This window comes from Capra hircus, chromosome 24, assembly GCF_001704415.2.
Source record: "Capra hircus breed San Clemente chromosome 24, ASM170441v1, whole genome shotgun sequence".
In the NCBI taxonomy this organism is placed as follows: Eukaryota; Metazoa; Chordata; class Mammalia; order Artiodactyla; family Bovidae; genus Capra; species Capra hircus.
The window spans coordinates 23,823,394-23,843,261 of NC_030831.1; the positions used below are offsets into that span (position 1 = coordinate 23,823,394).

At 40.9% G+C, this 19,868-nt stretch overlaps 1 protein-coding gene across 1 annotated transcript in view; it reads right to left on the bottom strand.

Moving 5' to 3' along the window:
- Window positions 1–19,868, bottom strand: part of ASXL3 (additional sex combs like 3, transcriptional regulator) — a 198,720-nt gene that overhangs the window by 102,495 nt on the left and 76,357 nt on the right. Inside the window, exon 6 of the mRNA XM_018039352.1 lies at window positions 4,694–4,815. Coding sequence (XP_017894841.1) covers window positions 4,694–4,815 — 122 coding nt within the window. The remainder of the gene's footprint in view (window positions 1–4,693; window positions 4,816–19,868) is intronic.

Below are 19,868 nucleotides of genomic sequence, written 5' to 3' on the forward strand. Positions count from 1 at the left end.
GGTAATCATCAGCAATCTGCTATTCTCCCGAGGCTTCTGATTATTATTTGGAAGATGTTATTCAGAAAAATAACTACTGAAATAACAACATATTATTCATGCAGTTCAACTCCACATATGATATGAACTAATGTTCCGATGATTGGAAAGTTAAAGGGACCCAAATATCAGGAGCAATGAAAATACCCTACATCAACAGACAAGGGGCATCCCAGCTTTCACAAAGCCCGGCCTGTAATTACACTGCAGTCAAGAGCGGTGCACAGTTAAGTACCCACTCACTGTGGCAACATGCTTTGGGTGGGGGTGGGGGCTTCAGAGCTGGGGGATTTTATCTGGCTTGTTTGGCGTAAGGTTTGTTTCAGACGAAGCAATTAAAACATTTTTAAGTTTATTTTATTATTGACTGTGCTGGGTGTCTTCATTGCTGCGTGGCTTTTCTCTAGATGTGGTGGCTTCCCTTGCTGCTGAGGACAAGGTTTACAGCTCTTGGGCTTCAGAAGCTGCGGCACGTGCACTCTAGAGCACGGGCTCAGCAGCTGGTGCATGGGCTTCATTATTCTGTGGCATGTGGGATCTTCTCAGACCAGAGATCGAACCCACGTCTCCTGTACTGGCAGGTGGATTCTTTACCATTGAGCTACGAGGCAAGCCTGAGGTTTGTTTTAAATTACTTTTCTTCACTATGTGCTGTGCTGTGCTTAGTAGCTCAGTCATGTCTGACTCTTTGCGACCCCATGCACTGTAGCCCGCCAGGCTCCTCTGTCGATGGGGGATTCTCCTGGCAAGAATACTGGAGTGGATTGCCATGCCCTCCTCCAGGAGACCTTCCCAACCCAGGAACTGAACCAGGGTCTCCTACAAATCAGGAAGATTCTTCATCAGCTGAGCTACCAGGGAAGCCATTTCTTCACTATACTTACATGTAAAAAGCTGCTGCTGCTACTGCTAAGTCACTTCAATCATGTCCGACTCTTTGTGACCCCGTGGACTGCAGCCTACCAGGCTCCTCTGTCCATGAGATTTTCCAGGCAAGAGTGTGTAAAAAGCTACTGGATTTTTTTTCCCCACCTTCTTTTTCTAAGAATCTACACTGCACAATATAGAGCTGAAATACAAAAGCCCTATTGACTCAAAATATACTCCTAGTAAAATGATAAAAGCTACTATATTTAAGTATCTACCTTTAATATGTGCTGATACTGAACACAAGCAGTCTTTCTTAGGAAACAATATTCTTTTTTGAAAAAATTATCTTGTTTTGGCTGTGCTGTGTGGCACGCGGGATCTCAGTTCCTGGACCAGGAACTGAATCCATGTCTTCTGCATTGGGAGGTGGAGTCTTAACCACAGAGAAGCCCAGAAATAATATTCTTAATGACTATGTGCACTGGAGAAGGAAATGGCAACCCACTCCAGTGTTCTCCCTTGGGGAATCCCGGGGACGGGGGAGCCTGGTGGGCTGCCGTCTATGGGGTCGCACAGAGTCGGACATGACTGAAGTGACTTAGCAGCAGCAGCATGCTTTCCTTACATTATACCACTACTTGGGAATGCAGGTTTCCTTGGATAATGTCAAAACTCCATGTATCCTATTACACTGCTGTAGTTGTTTTTAGTTGCTAAGTTGTGTCTGACTCTTTTGCGACCCCATGGACTGTAGTCCACCAGGCTCCTCTGTCCATGGGATTCTCCAGAAAATGATACTGGAGTGGGTTCCCATGCTCTTCTCCAGGGGATCTTCCTGACCCAGGGATTGAACCCACATCTCCTGTACTGCAGGGATTCTTTACCACTGAAGCACCTAGGAAGCATATGCTAAAAGGAACTAATAGTTGAGAGGGCAGAATCTGAAACTGTGATTCTGGGTTCAAATGTCATCTTCAAGATTTACTCACTGGACAGTCTTGGGTAAGTTTTCTAGTTCCTCTGGGCTGTAGCTTCCTCATTTGAAACATATTTTAAAGGATTACTTTAAAAGATTTGTGTGAGCACTAAATGGCACAGTGCCTGTTAAATGCAGAGCATAAAAATAAATGACAAGCTAATGTAATTATTATTAGGGTTATTCGGCTGGCCCTAGGTTCTTAAGATTATGATTCATGCTGGAAGATTATGGTTTATGTATACACACAAAACATATTCACAACCACAGAACACACACATATATATATATATATAAAACAGTATATACACTTTCAAAGAATTCTACACGGTCATGGGCCATTCAACTATCAAAAAGAAAGCTGCAGATCTGCTGAGGCTGCTGCAATTCAAAACGCCGCATACTCAGTCAATTTTTGAAACGCTGCCTTAAGAAACTCAGCAATTACAAGGAATCTGGCAAAATTCTACAAGAACAGCTTTTCTTCTAAATGTACTTCCAATACGAATTTGATTATTAATCAAACATTAGCATATCTGCTATATATTGTGCCACACTGTCCGGGTGACTAACTTGTTACCTGATTATAAGACAGTAAGTTTTAAGACATGAATAAATAGCTCTCTCAGGACATTAAGAAGCTTACAGGGCTGGTTCCTTAAAACAAGGTTTAGATGCTAATCAAGCAAGTGGTACTTCCCGTGGACACGCGATCTACAAAAAATAAACAAAAAATACCCAGGAACTCAAAACTGTGTCATGTTTTAGTAACTGTTAAAAAAACACACAAAAAAAAAAAAAAAAAAAAACAAAAAAAGTTCAAAGGATATGAAACAAACATGAAGAAAGTTAAAAATAATGCAACATGACAGTAAAGAGATGTGAATGAATAGCTTTGCATTCATATGGAGGACAGATCCGCAGTGTCCACAGTTTCTAAATCACTGCTCTTCAGAAGCATGAGTTCGTTTAGGTTTGCATCTACGTCTCTTTTTTTACGATTTAAATTTATTTATTTTAATTGGAGGCCTGTCTAGGTTCGATGCAGGATACAGGATGCTTGGGGCTGGCGCATCTATGTTTCCTAAATGCTCAAGTCAGCAGTCTCCCGTTTCGTTGGTATGTTAGTACCTGCATCCACTTTCCCACTAGAATCAGCCTTTCCCCAGGCGTCCCTACCATCACCCCTAGTTTACTTCATCAGGGAAAAAGGGATCGCCACACTGAATTTAATTTTGTTCTCTGGCATCTAAAACATTTCACAAGAGCAAGGACACAAATGGGGAGCTCAGTATTTGACCTCTGTACGATGAAACACTGTTACTACCTTACATATAATACCAGTGAATAGAAATACTGTGATTTCAGTAGCTAAGACGGAATTAAAAAGTAACAGAATTCAGTATAAAAATGTTATTTCTTTCTTAAAGTTTCCTAGTTTGAAACAGAGGAGTCGGTGGAGACATCCTAACTTCAAGAGATTGGATGTGAATATTACGTAGCTTTATGTGTTGGTAAGACTTTAAAAATGTTTTTAACTTTATTTAAAAACATGGCTTCTTTTTCCTTCTTATAAATCTACCATTTAGAATGACACCTCTATTACCAGACTTGGTAAGGGTCAGCAAGGGGTGAGGTGGAGGTGGCTGTCACAAAATGATGAAAATAAAAAATCAGGAAAGCAGTTAAACAAGAGAAAACCATGAATTCAGGGCTAAATATGTGAGCTCTGCATTTACTGACATTATTCTAATCATGCACTGCTCCCCTCTGCCCACAGCATCTCTTTCTTTTCTTCTGGACACATGCAGCATTTCTGGGGTGGCTGTAGCTAACATTCATTAGTGATTATTATGGGCTACACATTCACTTTACCACCTCCTTTCAGCTTATCACCTCGCTTAATTCTTGGATCATTCCCAGGTGAAGGGTACTTTTATTTTCTCCATCTTCTAGAAGAGTTAAGATTCAGAAAAGAAATGTGGCTTACCCAGAGACACACAGTGAGTAGCAAGGGTTGAAACCAGGTTATGTCTGAGTGGTAAAGAATCCGACTGCAATGAAGGAGACCCAGGTTCAATCCCTGGGTCAGGGAGATTCCCTAGAGAAGGGAATGGCTACCCACTCCAGTATTCTTGCCAGGAGAATTCCATGGCCAGAGGAGCCTGATAGGCTACAGTCCATGGGGTTGCAAAGAGTTGGATACAACTGAGTCACTAACACTTTCTTTCTTTCTCGAGTCCAATATTATAACCACACTTTTCACCACCATCTCTGGACAAGGACACACAGGTCAAGACTGCTTATGTAATGTGGGGATGATACTGCAAAGCTGACCTCTATTCAGCACCAAACACACTAATGCATAGTCGAGATGCAAGGAAGCCACAACCGCTATTTTTCTTATTTATAGCAATTCATTTCAGTAACAAGAAAGAACTTACATTTCTTTTTGACGTCAACTATCAGATAAACATAAGACCATAAATAGAGACAGTATTTTCAAAATACGTGTATGAACAAGCAATATATTTGCTCTAAATCACACACACACATGCACACTCTTAATTAAGTTCGATATGTTTCCAAGCACACTTTCCCTCTTCTTTTTTACATCAAAGTTCTCAGCCAAGCCTCTCCTAGTCTGTAGCTTAAAGTCAGCGTACTGGGTATTAGGAGGGTGGCTGAGTCTAACACATCTCTGCTGCTTTCAGATTACTACATTCTTATTTATTTTGCTTTTCCTGCATAAGCTTCATTATCTTAAGTAGGTAGAACTGAGAGACAAACAAGCACCAGCGACCTTACCTGTTTGAGAGCCTTTTTGGTGTGTTGCTGGAAGGAAGACACTAACTTGCTCTGCACTGCTGTGTTAGGAAGGCTTGAATCTCGGGTGGAAGACGCTTCATCGGTTACCTGCTTCGCACACACTAGAAACAGAGAGAGAATGATATTACTAATTTGAATTCCTTTTTTTTTTTATATTCACTATAATTAACTCACTTGGAGCTTTTCTCCAATTGAAAATGGATACCTAAAATAAAGCAAAATAGCACAATATAAAGATGAGTATCTCAATTTGAAAGAAGGGATCATTTAATCACTCTGCGGCCACAGTTACACTGAACCTCTCTGAGCCTCAGTTTCCTTACCCGCTAACTGATGATAATTTCAATGTCTCGGGCTACTGTACAGACATAAAAAAGAGCACAATATCTGTCTCAAGAGGTGGGAGTCAGTAGGTACTTTCTGGAGGTGAGTATGCAGACTGGGCAATTCATAACATTCTGAAGAAAGAATCTACATCAATGAAACTGTTTTCAATCTACCAACCTCAGAATCCCCTGGAGAAGGGAATGGCTACCCCCTCCAGTATTCTTGCCTGGAGAATCCATGTACAGAGGAGCCTGGCAGGCTACAGTCCATGGGGTCTCAAAGAGTCAGATACAGCTAAGCGACTAACACTTTCACTTTCAGCCTCAGAGGTACTGTGAATCTTCCCTTTAAAAGCCCTCCGTCTATAGAATCTGTGCACTGGGGTGGGTGTATATCCTCTGCTATGGGCCAAAGTACATAGCATGGAGAAGGAAAAATGAAATGTGAGATGCTGAGTGTTAACTGAAGGTAATTATTTTTAAGAAAATCATGGACTCTGCAGATTACAATATGATCTACCCATTTTTACTACAGTCAAGCCATCCCCGGTGCCTCATCTATGGAAGTCAAGTTCACCGTCATTTCTACTCTGTAACACCTGTGCTGGAGCGCCAACGCTTCTTTCCATCCTCCTCAGATACTCTGCCTGAGAGAGCGGGTTTCACACTGATGTGACTCTGGCAGCAGCAGAGATAGAAGGCCTTTTCTCTGTACTCCAGGGGAGGGGGAATTTATGTGGAAAATCCACACGAGGAAGCACTGTGATTAGTGGCAAATGGAGGCATATGTCAAAGGCAGGAGGCAAGAGGAAGTCATATGGAAGAAAATAACTCGAGAACATATTGTAAAAGCTTAAAATAAGCCTTCTTAAGGGCACCAGGGTTAACACTAATCTAAGAAAAATTTCCAAGGAACAGGAGCTTGGGACAATTCCGACCTGAGTGTGAAAGGTGGGTGGACGAGTTAAGATTCTAGTCACACTGTAGAGTCATTTTACTCCAATAAAATCTAAAACAAACAAACAAAAATTCTAGTAAAAAATGCAGACATGTGCATATGGCCGTGTTGACGGCACTGTTTTGGGGAGGTGGGAGGGGGATTCAGGATTGGGAGCTCGTATACACCCGTGGCGGATTCATGTCAATGTATGGCAAAACCAATACAATATTGTAAAGTAAAACAAAGTAAAAATAAAATTAAATAAATAAATAAAGCTCACACTGACTAGAAACGGAAAATGCAGCCCATGAAAGAGGATGCTCAGGCAAAAGAGTGAATCGAGTTTTGTTTGAATGATACAAAGTAGTCAGGAAGACAAAATGAACACAGTCTAGAAAATAGCTGTTAGTTATTAATGCCAGGCATTTCACACACGTGACCTCATTTCATCCTCACAGCTTCCTTGCGAGATGGAAAAAGTGTCATCTCCACATTGGAGCGAGAAAACTACAGCTCAGAAATGGTCATTCATGTGCCCACGCTCACAGCCAGTAGAACAGCAGAACTGGGGTCCAAGGCCAGGTCCATAATCTTCCATTTAGAATATCTGGCTTCAAAGCCAAGAACTGATACAGAAAATTTAATGTCTAAAGAACATGTTGCATAATGTTGGAAGACATGAAACAGGAAGTTAATAAGGCCACAAAGAAACAAGATGTTGAGCTCTGATAAGAAAAAACTGAGGTCAACTGGCCCAGAAAACATTAAGGTCGAAGTAGCAAAAGGATGAGCCTAGATATCCAGGGAGAGCAATGCCTGAGTTAAAAGATCAGGTAACTTTTTTCTCTTCGATACACTATGACATTTTATGCTTAAAACAATCTAAATGTTCCAGTAAAGAAACATTTTATAATACTGCTTACATAAACTATGGCTTCCTGGCCTCTCTCCTTAATATCATCACTTATTTGTACCCTTTGCCAAAGCTCACTTATCAAGGAATATGAGAAATAACCATCAGTTTATATTCTAAAGATAAATTTATTTTTATACTGATTACATGGAACGCTTTTTTTTTTTCAACATTCTGGAGTCAATAGGAAGTGTGTCAAACTGGAGAGATGAGAGGAAGGTGGTGGATACGTTATATAATCCCAACTGAACAGAGCTAAATGGATGGAATGTGAGCCCAGCCAAAAGAAAAGTGCACATTAGCAAATACATTTTACTACTTTCACATTCTTAAATTAGTATCACCACCTAGAAAAATACAAACCTAATGGTAGTTTAAAAAGACAGCCAAAATGCAGCACGTGGGTTTCAGGGAATTTGTAAAAAGCATCCGAATGCTCCTGGCCTACTGGGCATCAAAACACATTCACCAATTTTCTCAGGAAATGATTTTATTCATAAGTGTTTCAAAGGTAAACTTCAATGCAGCAGGATCAAAAAAACAACAATTACTGAATCAGTGTGGGTGTAATCAAAACCTTATGTCTTTTATTTTCTGACTGCTACAATAAGCAGTATACACTCAGCTGTCACTTCCTGAGGATAACAGGTATCTAAATTACAACTGGCTCTATTTGTTTCTGACCTAGGATACCACGGGGTATTGTGATACCTATTTCGGTGTCAGTGTATACGCTGTATGGTTGTTTAAATTCACTACTGCATTGTGTTAACAGTGAATCACATGTGTTTACACACAGTGCTTCCAAAAGAAAGAGTTGTCAACATACAGCCCAGAATTTCAGTTGGAGGGAATAACAATAAAAGTGAAACAGCCTCAAAAAATACTGTGAAGTTTTTCCTCAATGTGATTCAATTCCCTTTAACTCAATTCTGTTTTACTTCATCTTACATTCCAGCCTAGACCCAAGTGAAGCATCATGAGAATTCCTTTACTACAGAGTCATTTTCCTCCCTGGTTCCTCTTTCTGAACTTGATCCTATTTCTCTGGGCCAAACTGGTTTCCCTATAATTATTTATTTCTAAAAAAATAAATGCAGATTCTTAAAGAAAAATGTAATAGAAAATAAAATATATAAATGAGTATTCCTGTATATTTAAAACTTGTTTCTAAGGGAAAGTTCAAGAATAAAAATGAGTAGGACACAATATAATGCATGCACAGCCTTCAAAGAGTGTGTGCCTGTGTGTGTGTGTGTGTGTGTGTACTGATTATATAGACCCTAAACACGGGCATCTAAGTGATATATTCATTCTTTGCCATGAGGGTAGCTGAATCTAAAACCACTCACTGTGGAGATGGAGCAGTGGTTGAACACACTCTTGCAAGATTCATATTCTGACAAAACACACAGTTTTCACTCTTACTTTATCCTTGCAGCTTTCTTAACAGATGTGATAAATAAATAATACAGGGCTTATTTTAAACAGTTGCCTGAATATTTATCTAAGGGGCTGAGTTTGGCCTCTGAAATACAAGCCAAAAAAAAATTAATGTTCAAGAAAGGGCCAGGGGAAATCCCCTGTATGTTGAAATTACAACAGGAGCCAGGAAACTGAAGAATTAGGACAGATGTTTTAGCCAATAAATATCTAACTCTGACATGCAGCTTAGAAGTGATATCTTCTTGGCACTCGGGATAGAACAGAAACTCTTTCTCTTTTTTTCTTTCATAACTCTGCACTGGCAGCATCACAAAATTCATGCTAGGACTTTATACCTGGAAACCCCACAAGACTGCCTGCCCTACTTGTAGCTGGACACACTGAAGACTAGAAAAAATAAAATGTTTTAAAAGGGACAGGAATATCATTTCTATGTTTTGCTTGCCTGATAAAACTAGGCAAGCTAAAAGCATAGTTGAAAGCTAATCTGCCAGGTTTTAATTCAAACAGTTTAATGGGACTTTTCAGTCGCTGTCGCTCATCCACCTCTACTCTCATTCACACTCAGATTCCCAAACTCCTCCTCCAAAATATTTTACTGAGAAGGCTTGGGACCCAAGGGATTACAGGTCATCACCAGTTAGCCCTCGAGGCTAGAGGAACTGCTGAGTGCATCTCAACAAGACTGGATGGCAGCCTCTTTTCTCCAAGTCCCAAGCTGTCCCTTCCCCTCTCTCCTCTTTTTCATTCACCATTAGACCCAACAATGTGACGGAACTGGAAAATATGGACTAAAGCTCATACTTTGTAAGCAGGGCTGCTCAGAGTGGGAAATGACTGAGCGCCTGAGCACAGCACTGAGATGAAGGCATGGGTGACATTCCCCCCAGCCTAAGTACTAAGCCCCTGACAACTATACAAGAGGGCTTTGAACTTTAGCACAAAACACAAAAACAGGGGAAAGGAGAATGGACTCCTTTAAAAAAATTTTTTTTTTAATTTTACATTAGCGTATAGCTGATTAACAACGTTGTGATAATTTCAGGTATACAACAGAATGATTCAGTCACACATATATATGCATCCATTCTCCTCTAAACACCGCACCCCACCCCGCCACCATCCAAGCTGCCACATAACACTAAGCAGAGTTCACTGTGCTATACAGTAGGACCTTGTTGGCTATCCGCTTTAAATATAGCAGTGTGTACATGTCGATCCCAAACTCCCTTCCCCCGATAACCGTATGTTTGAGCAGAATGCAATCTTGACTCTGTCTTTATTTCTAGTCTCACACCTGGTCATCTTCCCAACTCCCACCTCTCTGATTCAGCCAGTCGAAATCTTGTGGCATTTCCTGAACACACATAATACTCGCTGTATTTGTCTCACTTGCTCTGACCGTCCCTCTTTCATCTTTCTGCCTAGCAAACTCATCTTGACAGACCGAACTCAAACAGCTTCCTCAAAGCTTTCCTGACTATCCCCATCTCTGAGGAAGACTTACTCTTCTCCTACCCATGCTTTCTTGGAACTTAGTGTTATGAATTCATGCCAGTCTCTCAGATACTGTTGCCTGCATCTGCCTTATTACTCACAGGCCCAGCAACTTGAATACTTGCTTCTGTGCAAAGACAAGCACAGAGCAGTTGATCCATGAACGTTAATTAAACTAAACTGTCCAATTTGATTTTTATGAAATTTGTCTCAAGTATCTATTTCTTTTCCTTAAAAAAAAAAATTGCCTATGCTGGGTCTTCACTGCTGTGCAGGTTTTTCTCTAGTTGTGGTGCTGCTGCTGCTGCTGCTAAGTCACTTCAGTCGTGTCCAACTCTGTGTGACCCCATAGACGGCAGCCCACCAGGCTCCCCCATCCCTGGGATTCTCCAGGCAAGAACACTGGAGTGGGTTGCCATTTCCTTCTCCAATGTGTGAAAGTGAAAAGTGAAAGTGAAGTCGCTCAGTCGTGTCCGATTCTTAGTGACCCCATGGACTGCAGCCCACCAGGCTCCTCCTTCTGGGATTTTCCAGGCAAGAGTACTGGAGTGGGGTGCCATTGCCTTCTCTGGTAGTTGTGGTGAGTAGGGGGTTATTCTTTGTTGAAAGTGCTTGGGCTTCTCATTGCAGTGGCTTCTCTTGTTGCAAAGCATGGTCTCTAGGCAATTGAGCGTCAGCAGTTGTGTCTCTAGAGCACAGGCTCAGTGGTTGTGGTGCACGGGCTTATCTGGCCTGTAGCATGTGGAATATTCCTAGACCAGGGATTGAATATGTGTCCCCTGCATTGGCAGGTGGATTCTTAACCACCAGACAACTAGGGAAGTTCTAAAGTATTTCTTTCTAAAGTTAACTTTCAGTTACTGTTTTTAACAAGAATTCATGGAAGGGGAAGTCAGCAAAGCACAGGGTTGTTTTTTTTTGTTTTTTTTTGTTTTTTTTTTTTTTTTGGTGGAAAAGCATATATACACGAATGAATTTTTAAAATTTGAAAACAGAATCTTTATTAAAAGATTGCACATTATCCTAAGATAAATTAGGGAAAATATGAAAACCAAACTGAAAAAAAAGCATCTTATGCAAGTCCGTGGGAGATCTATGTGAAGTGTGAAAGCTAAAAGTGTTAGTCGCTCAGTCGTGTCTGACTCTTCGGGACCCCGTGGACTGGAGCCCGTCAGGCTCCTCTGCCCATGGAATTCTTCAGACAACAATACTGGAATGGGTTGCCAGTCCCTTCTCCAGGGGATCTTCCCGATCCAGGGATCGAACCCAGGTTTCCTGCATTGTGGGCAGATTCTTTAACATCTGAGCCACCTGGGAAGCCCCATGAACTGCCACTAAATGGAGATACACTTCCTTTTGCTGTCCTTACTTGTTGACTTATTTCAAGAGAAACGTCACAGTCTGGAGGTTTTGTGTGGTAAAATAAAAATAACTATCACTGAAAAGTCAAAATTAGAAATGACAATGCTTACTTGAAATGTCAGGAGCCATGTGGGGGCAGAACCACAAAATAGCCCAGGATGTGGGCACAAGAGAGTCAATGCAACAAAGATATTAATCATCATATGTCTCATTCATCTACATACGAAGTGACTGGCTACCTGAGGTAACCAGGGTTCAAAGGGCAAATGAAGGCAGGAAAATGAGCATTCCTTGATCGATTTCATTTCTTTCAGTTCTTCCTCCAACTACTTCATTTCAATTTTCTCAACAAACAGACACTCTCAAATCAAAACAGTTTTCCATCAAAGTGATCCTGTATATGCTATAGGCTTAGCAGAGTTCTTCTAAACTACAAAAATTTAAATCAAATAGCACACAGTATATGAGGATTAATAATGTGGAACTGTGGTGTTGGAGAAGACTCTTGAGAGTCCCTTGGACTGAAAGGAGATCCTACCAGACAATTCTAAAGGAAATCAGTCCTGAATATTCATTGGAAGGACTCATGCTGAAGCTGAAACTCCAATACTTTAGCCACCTAAAGTGGTGCGAAGAGCTGACTCATTTGAAAAGACCCTGAAGCTGGGAAAGATTGAGGGCAGGAGGAGAAGGGGACGACAGAGGATGAGCATCACCAACTCAATGGACATGGGTTTGGGTGGTCTCCAGGAGTTGATGATGGACAGGGAGGCCTGGTGTGCTGTGGTTCATGGGGTCACAAAGAGTCTGACACGACTGAGTAACTGAACTGAAACTGAATGTGGCACATTGTTAGAATTCAATTTCAAAAGAGGGCTGGATCTTAGAGGAGCTTGTTTATTAATCATTTATTCAATTGCAACACTTTTATTAAACACCTTCCTGCCAAGGACTGTATAAAATGCAGGGGTATAACAGTGACTAAGACCTAAGACCTGACTTTGAGCCCTTAAGTTTTCTTAAAAGTACTTTTTTCATAAAACAATGGTATAGGGCTTCCCTGGTGGCTCAGTGGTAAAAAAAAAATCCGCCTGCCAATGCAGGAGGCATGGGTTCTATCCCTGATCCGGTAAGATCCCACATGCCACAGAGCAGCTGGGCCCATGCGCCACAAATACTGAGCCTGTGCCCTGGAGCCTGGGAACCACAGCAGGAGGACTCACCGCAAAGAGAAGCCTGCACATGGCAACTAGAGCCCAGCGCCCACTCCCTGCAACTAGACAAAAGCCCTCACAGCAATGAAGACCCAGCACAGCCAAAGATAAGGAATGATTAAAAAAAAAAAAAGGTTTAGAACTATTCCTTCTGCCTGAGAAAAATCAACCCTATGAACCTGCTGGCAGTGATAACCAAAATTTGTTTTAAAGGATCAATAAGTGGATAATTCAAAATTATCCCCAGATTGGCAAGTAACCCCAAAAGTTTATGTTTGAACTGTGCTATGTTTTATGCGTCACACTTACATTTGAAATTGTGCATATCAGATACTCTGGATATAAACAGCAGCAACATACATGCCAAAAACTGTTGAAGATGACTTAATGGCAACCAGATAAAATCATCTGATCTCAGCTAAATATTTCCAGGACTCCATTTCTTTCAGGAAAAAGGCAACTCCTTAATTCTTTTTGGATTCAGACTGAGGAGAACCGCTCCTTTCAGAGCAGTCCTTATTCCAAGATATGTTTAGGTACCTAGATTTAAACAATTTCCCTTGTTGCATTACAAGAAAACATCCAAAGGGTATAAGAGGTGAGCAATTAAACAGAGAAATAATAGCAATAAAATAATGGAAACAGCAATTTTCCCCTCAGCCTTTCAAGGGAGGCAGTGTCTAAACATTGTAAGTACTGGTATTAGATAGTATTTGAACAACATTCGCTATGAATAAAATACAACTAATATAACTTGGATGGTGATTTCAGTCATGAAATTAAAAGATGTTTGTTCCTTGGAAGGAAAGCTATGACAAACTTACACAGCGTATTAAAAAGCAGAGGCATCGTTGTGCTGACCAATGTCCATATAGTTAAAGCTATGGTTTTTCCAGCAGTCATGTACAGATGTGAGAGCTGCACCATAAATAAGGCTGAGCACTGCAGAACTGATGCTTCAAACTGTGGTGTTGGAGAAGACTCTTAAGAGTCCCTTGGACTGCAAGGAGATTAAACCAGTCAATCCTAAAGGAAATTAACCCTCAATACTCATTGGAAAGGCTGATGTTGAAGCTCCAATATTTTGGCCACCTGACATGAAGAGCTGATTCATTGGCAAAGACTCTGATGCTAGGGGAAGATTGACGATAAAAGGAGAAAGGAGCGGCAAAGATGGTTAGACAGCATTACCGATTCAATGGACATGAGTTTGAGCAAACTCCAGAAGACAGCAGAGAAGAGAGGAGGCTGGTGTGTCCATGGGGTCCCAAAGAGTCAGACACAGCTAAGCCACTGAACAACAACAGTAACAAACTGAAAACTTTACTATACAGTCTGCTATATTAGGTCAAAAGGCCCTTTTCTTGGTCAGAAGAGGTCTGCAGAGAAGAGAGCAAAAATTAACTAGGAGGAAGGACGAATCAGATGATTCATGATTATACCAGGCATGTGTATCAGTAAGAACGTGCTCCACAAGACGTAATCATGCCAGACACATTAATGATTTGGGTGGCAGATATCACGCACTACAAATGACGGTCATCTGATATCCCAGACATAGATGTACTGCAATTTTATTGCAATGTCCTCAAATAGTTCACAAACACATTGGTTTGTATCAGACCAGACAATGAATTTCCACAAGTAACTAGGAAGAATAGTTTACTCATTGAAGGCATAGGAATCCCTCCTAATCAGCACTCAATTTATCACCAGGACATTTTAGTTGGATTAGTACCTCTGTATATCTAGACAAGAAGCTCAGATAAGAAAAGAGAAACAAAACCAGAAATAATAATATTTAATAGAAAAAGCATACATAACCATAAAGTGAAGTCACTCAGTTGTGTCCAACTCTTTACGACCCCATGGACTGTAGCCTACCAGGGTCCTCTGTCCATGGGATTTTCCAGGCAAGAATACTGGAGTGGGTTGCCATTTCCTTCTCCAACATATCCTATAACCACCTAACCCCTCCTATCATAGAACCAATATAGAATCCACTTAGAATTATGGAAAATAACACAGTAAGCTGCTTTGTGTGGTTGGGGGGGGTGGTAATTAGAAGCTATTTCTCTTATACCCCACAACACCTGTGATCTACATGGCAACAAGTTCCTGAAACATCTGCTCCAAAATACAGCAACCCATCTAGAAGATGAGAAATAGAAAAAAGCAGCCACAAAGAATATCATTAAAAGGTTGGCATAGGTCAAGGATAAGTGCTTCATTCATGGGCACTACTAATGACTCCATACTTCAACATATAAAGCATAACTCCAGTGAATAAGAAAGGGAGTTAGACAAACAGATGGTTAACTGTTTGAGAAATGGTTATACCCTGTCACTTTAGAGAAAAAAGAAACGATGGATTATCTGACATGACTGAAAAAAAGTACTTCATTTTAAAAGCATGGATTCTTTGTTCCTCTCTATCAATCACAAACTGTATCAATCAAGAAGAAATCTGATTCTTTGGGATGAGTAATTGGAAGAATACATTTAATTTTGGTTTTATATGAGAGGGACTTCACTTTTATCATGAGATCGTGCTCTATTTCCAATCTTTATCTCTATATTATGAAATATTTCTTTCCTTGAACAAGAAAAGAGGGGAAAGTACACTTAAATGGGTCACTTTATCTACACTTAAAAACTTTTTTTCTAACTTCATGACTCTTGGACTGTTAAAATTAACCAAAATCCATTTACACAAGAACAAAGTTCAGGGTTCAAGGGGAAATATGTAAGAAAAAGAGGTCCCTAATGGGTAAAAGAAATGGAAAATAGTATCTATAAGTCATGTTTGAAAGAGCTGGGATAAGTTATTTGGAGGAGTTAAGATGAAGGGGGTGGGAGCTAAGATGATGCCCAGCTGTTCTCCATCATCAGAGGGGGGAAAAGGAGAAAATTGGTTTAATTAAAAGCTCCAGAGATTTCAGCATAAGGAAAAGATTCTTGACTATAAAGGTTATCAAAAACACAGAGACACAAATATAAAGAAGACTGTGGGATTCCCATCCCTCTGGGCATTTACTATTAGAATAATGTCTCCTTGAATTGACTGGTTTAAGTAAAATGCTGACATGAGAGAGATCCAGGCCTGTGTGAATCTCTGAAGTCCCTCATACTTCCCCTGAACTGTGAAGGCTGTGGGCTGGGATGAAAGAAAGGAGAATGAGAAAGAGTGGGCAGAGGAAGTTTTATATCCTGCCAACGGTCATTTCTGACTGTGAAGAGTATTCTTTTTCCTCTGTTTTTTCTTCCATGTGTAACTAAAACAACAACATTTTCACACGCTTAGGTTTCCCTGGGCCACCAATGTAGAGCAGGTGTCTCTAGGAGCCAACAAAGCTGTTAACGATAATGCAGACGTTGGATAAAAGACAAACTCGCTCAACCTGAGAAAAATCAGGGGACCTGACACAGTCGCTGAAAGAATTCCTTCCCTCCTACAAGATTCTCAGGAATGGCTGTCAGGGAGAGATGGATGATGAACACAAAGAAGGCTCATGTGTCATCTGATGTAAAATCACATGTGAGCAGTCACAGGCAAGCTCCTGAAAAAGCCCAGCAACACCAGGCCAATACCACCGCGAGCAGAGACACCCAATTGTGGGGCGACCTCTTCAAAAGTCACTTGAACACATCCTTCCCAGCTCCAGGGTGCACACATTCTCCTTTCCCACCCCTTGTAAAAAACTGCCAGGGATAAACTGTCAGTGTGACTACTCCCAGAGGGCGCCGAAACCTTCATTAGTACCCTTCTCACTTCCTCCAGGAAGCTGCTCATCTGGGTGTAATTGATGTCTCAACTGAGATCCTATCCACACACTTCAGGCCATTTTAAAGCACTTTTCACTTTTGAAAAAAAAGGCCCCTCAAACTGCGGCCTCTGAGCCAACGCAAACAAAGAGTGAGCTGAATAATGTTTCATTAAGTTAACATGACTCTGCCAAGAATCATACAATCAGAAACCCGCTTATAAAACTGGCCATAAGGAATAATGAAAAGGGACCACATAAAATTCTGCGAACGCTAGAATCATTATTCACCCCGGGATCTGAGGACTAAAACATAGGATGTGTGTTCTCTATAATCTTTTTCCTTAAATAGAGACTTTGAAAATACTAATTCTCCAGCTAGAGTGCTGCTTCCTCCCTGAAAGCCATTAGGGTTAATAACAAGCAAAACCTTTTTTGATCTCTATGGATGAAAATTGTACATTCTCCAGTTTCCTCATTTTAAAAGATTAAGTAGGATGGCTGCTTTGGATTTTAAACATGAAATATATTATGGCCACAAAAAGAGAAGCTCATTTTTTTTCTTTTTAATAACAATTTATAAACAGAAGGGGAAGGAGGTGAAGACGATCTACTGATGGTATCTTTTCTATAAAATATGTATGGTTTCCACAGCCAGCCATGTATTGTAAGTCAACTTAATATGTATAAGCAAACTCATAATATACCAATGTATTATGTTCAGAAAGTAACTCAGACACAAACATAAGCATAAATCTCAGACTAAAATAGTCCACAAAATTCTAAATATTTTCTTTGGGTGACATAGATCTATACTAATACAGACATAAATGGTCATGGGTTGTCAACAAAGATATATACATCAAGTGATTCTCCTAAATCACTCTTTCACCTCTTGAGCTAAGCCTATAAAATGTGAAGAGTTTACTTTCTTGAGTCTCTAATTCTTATTAACTTGAAAAACTGTTTAGGAGTCAAAGAAACCTAATGCACAGCCCTAGTTTTGTCTCTTGTTAATTCTAGAATTGAGAATATATTACCTTTCCCATACTGTTAAAAAAAAAAGCAACCAGACTTTAAAATGAAATAACTTGGCGAAGCGTCTATTATTTAAAAACAAATCTGTTTTGCTGGCCAACGGACTGCAAGAAGAAAGCAAACGCATTACTGTTATTATCTTTATCTAAAGATTCACATGTCACTGGAATCAAGCTACAAGACTTCTTTCCGGTTACCAGCTTTCATAAAGCGCTTTCTTTTCAAATACTTTCCTGAGTTTCCGTTTAGTGGTGTAACACATGTCAACTAATCTCTGTTCATCTGAAATAACTCTATGGTAGCAGAGGCTTAGTCTCAGGACTGTCACAAGGGTATCTTACCAATTGATAGTTATTTTTCACTTCCATACTATTCACTCTCTCATATCCCAAAGGAGGAATGGGAAAAGGAGAAAAGAATACAGATTTAAAAAACAGATGGTGGGACCCTCCTCTCCCCTGCCCTCTCTCCCAAGGCCCCCACAACCCTTCACTTCCCACCTTCCCTCTCTAATTATATTTTCAAAGTGTATTTGTACAGCTGTAAGAAGTGTGGAAATTATATCCATTCTAACTGCTGGTTCAAACACCTATTAGAAATAAAGTAAGTAAGGAAATCATCTAAACCAGTTCAGCTTCATGGCAGTTATTACTGATTTGTCAGAAATCATGCGGTAGCCCATTCCTTCATTTGGATAAGCCGGTGGTTCCTCCTTGTCAAATTCTCAAGTTTAGCATCAGAACAGAGCTGGACAACTGTTGCAAAGCTAAACTGCACCAGTGACTCCCGGGCTAAGAGTGTTCCCCAAGGTTCCAGGCAGGGTCACAGAGTGGTCAGAGCCTGGCTTTTGGGGTCACTCACATCAACCTGAGCATGCCACCCGAATGAAACACTGAACCTCTAAGTCTGTTTCCTTACTGGTAAAAAAATAAATAAATTTAAAATAAAATTAAAAATATGAACAAAATAAAAATCAAAAATAGAAAAATTCAATCAAATACAGCAACAGAGCCTAGCAAGTCTGACTAGCTCACAGGAGAGCTGTCAGCATTAATCAGGCTACATGTAAACAGTTCACAAAGGATAGGCGTTGTGAGCACTCAACATATTTTCAGTATCGAGGTTTGAAAATCTATCCTGGGGTTAACGGACTGTACACAGAAGTATATGGTATTCATATAGATAGGGAACACACTCATTCTACAAGAAGCAATTGTGGTTTGCAGTAAGATGTAAAAGTGGGCAAGTCAAGGAACACTCAAGGAAATAAGCTATTTGCCATTCTTTCAGTGATTTCTCAAAGCAATTTCGTTAGTACAACTTCAAAGGAGAGACCAGGAAATCCAGTTTTGGTCCCCATTAGCTGGAGATGTGTGGGTATGTGCTCTTTGGTGAAGTACTCATTCACATTTCAAATTAGGGGAGTTTGCTTATCCCTGTTGTGGTTTAATTATTGCCTAAGTGCTTTCACCCTGCCCTGGACCCCTTCAGAGCCACTAAAACCCTCCCACTCTTTCTTCTGAAATTCAGGGTTAGTCATTAGCAAAATCTGATTGACCTGGCCCTCGTCCACGGACACTACTTCCCCTGGAACCTTCTCAGGTAGCAGCCTGTGTCTTTCCCACACATCTTGTATTGCTGGGCCTGAAAATGGAACTTCTGACCTCTATGCTCCTTCCTGCTCCTTAAACGCCTCCAGCATTGTATCTCCAACAGTCGGTTGTCAATAGACTGTTCTACCTTTCTGTAATTATCTACCAACTCAGGGTCACTCCCTTTCATCTCTGGACGATTTCAGCTCCTAAATATCACACCCTTTCAATGCTAGTTCTGTCGGAACCGTTTCAATATCCACACAGATGATTCTCTACTACCACCAGCCTTTACAACATCCTTGTGCGGATAAGAAAAGACAATATTTCCTCCATGTTGACCCTGCTCCATCTCATGACAGGAAGTTGGGCAAAGGAAGGGCTGCTCAGTTTCAGTCACTGATGCTCACCTTGGCCAGGACACTCTGAAGAGGGCCCACACTACCTAACCATTCGTAACAGCATTCAAGCTCTCCTCCCTCTTTCTTCTCAGCTCAGACACACCTCCCATAATCCACTCTAGCCTCAAGTTCAGGGCCTTCCCCAGTGGCTCAGGGGTAAAGAATCTGCCTGCCAATGCAGGAGATGGGGGTTCGATCCCTGAGTTGGGAAGATCCCTTGGAGAAGGAAATGGCAACCCACTCCAGCATTCTTGCCTGGGAAATCTCATGGACAGAGGAGCTTGGCAGGCTACCGTGGGGTAGCAAAGAGTTAGACATGAGTTAGCAACTGAACAACAACTACAACCTCAATTTCATATATTCCACTCTTAAAGCATCTATCCTTCCAACTCATTTCCTCTTGAACACCAAATCAAACAATTCTTCCTCCCTAAGGAGACCTCCACCTCCTCCTTCATGCCATTCCTCACACAAATGTGCCTTTGCTCAACCCCCACAACCAGCTTAAATTCCACAGAGATGGGTCTTAATGCTCCATGTCATGCACCCTCAACTCCCGCACCCCTCTCTGGCTTCATCGTTCACCCCTGAACCCCAGCTCTGGTCCACTTCAACATCGGTCTACTCTGCACTCACAGAGTGGTCCTGAACGTGACTGGAG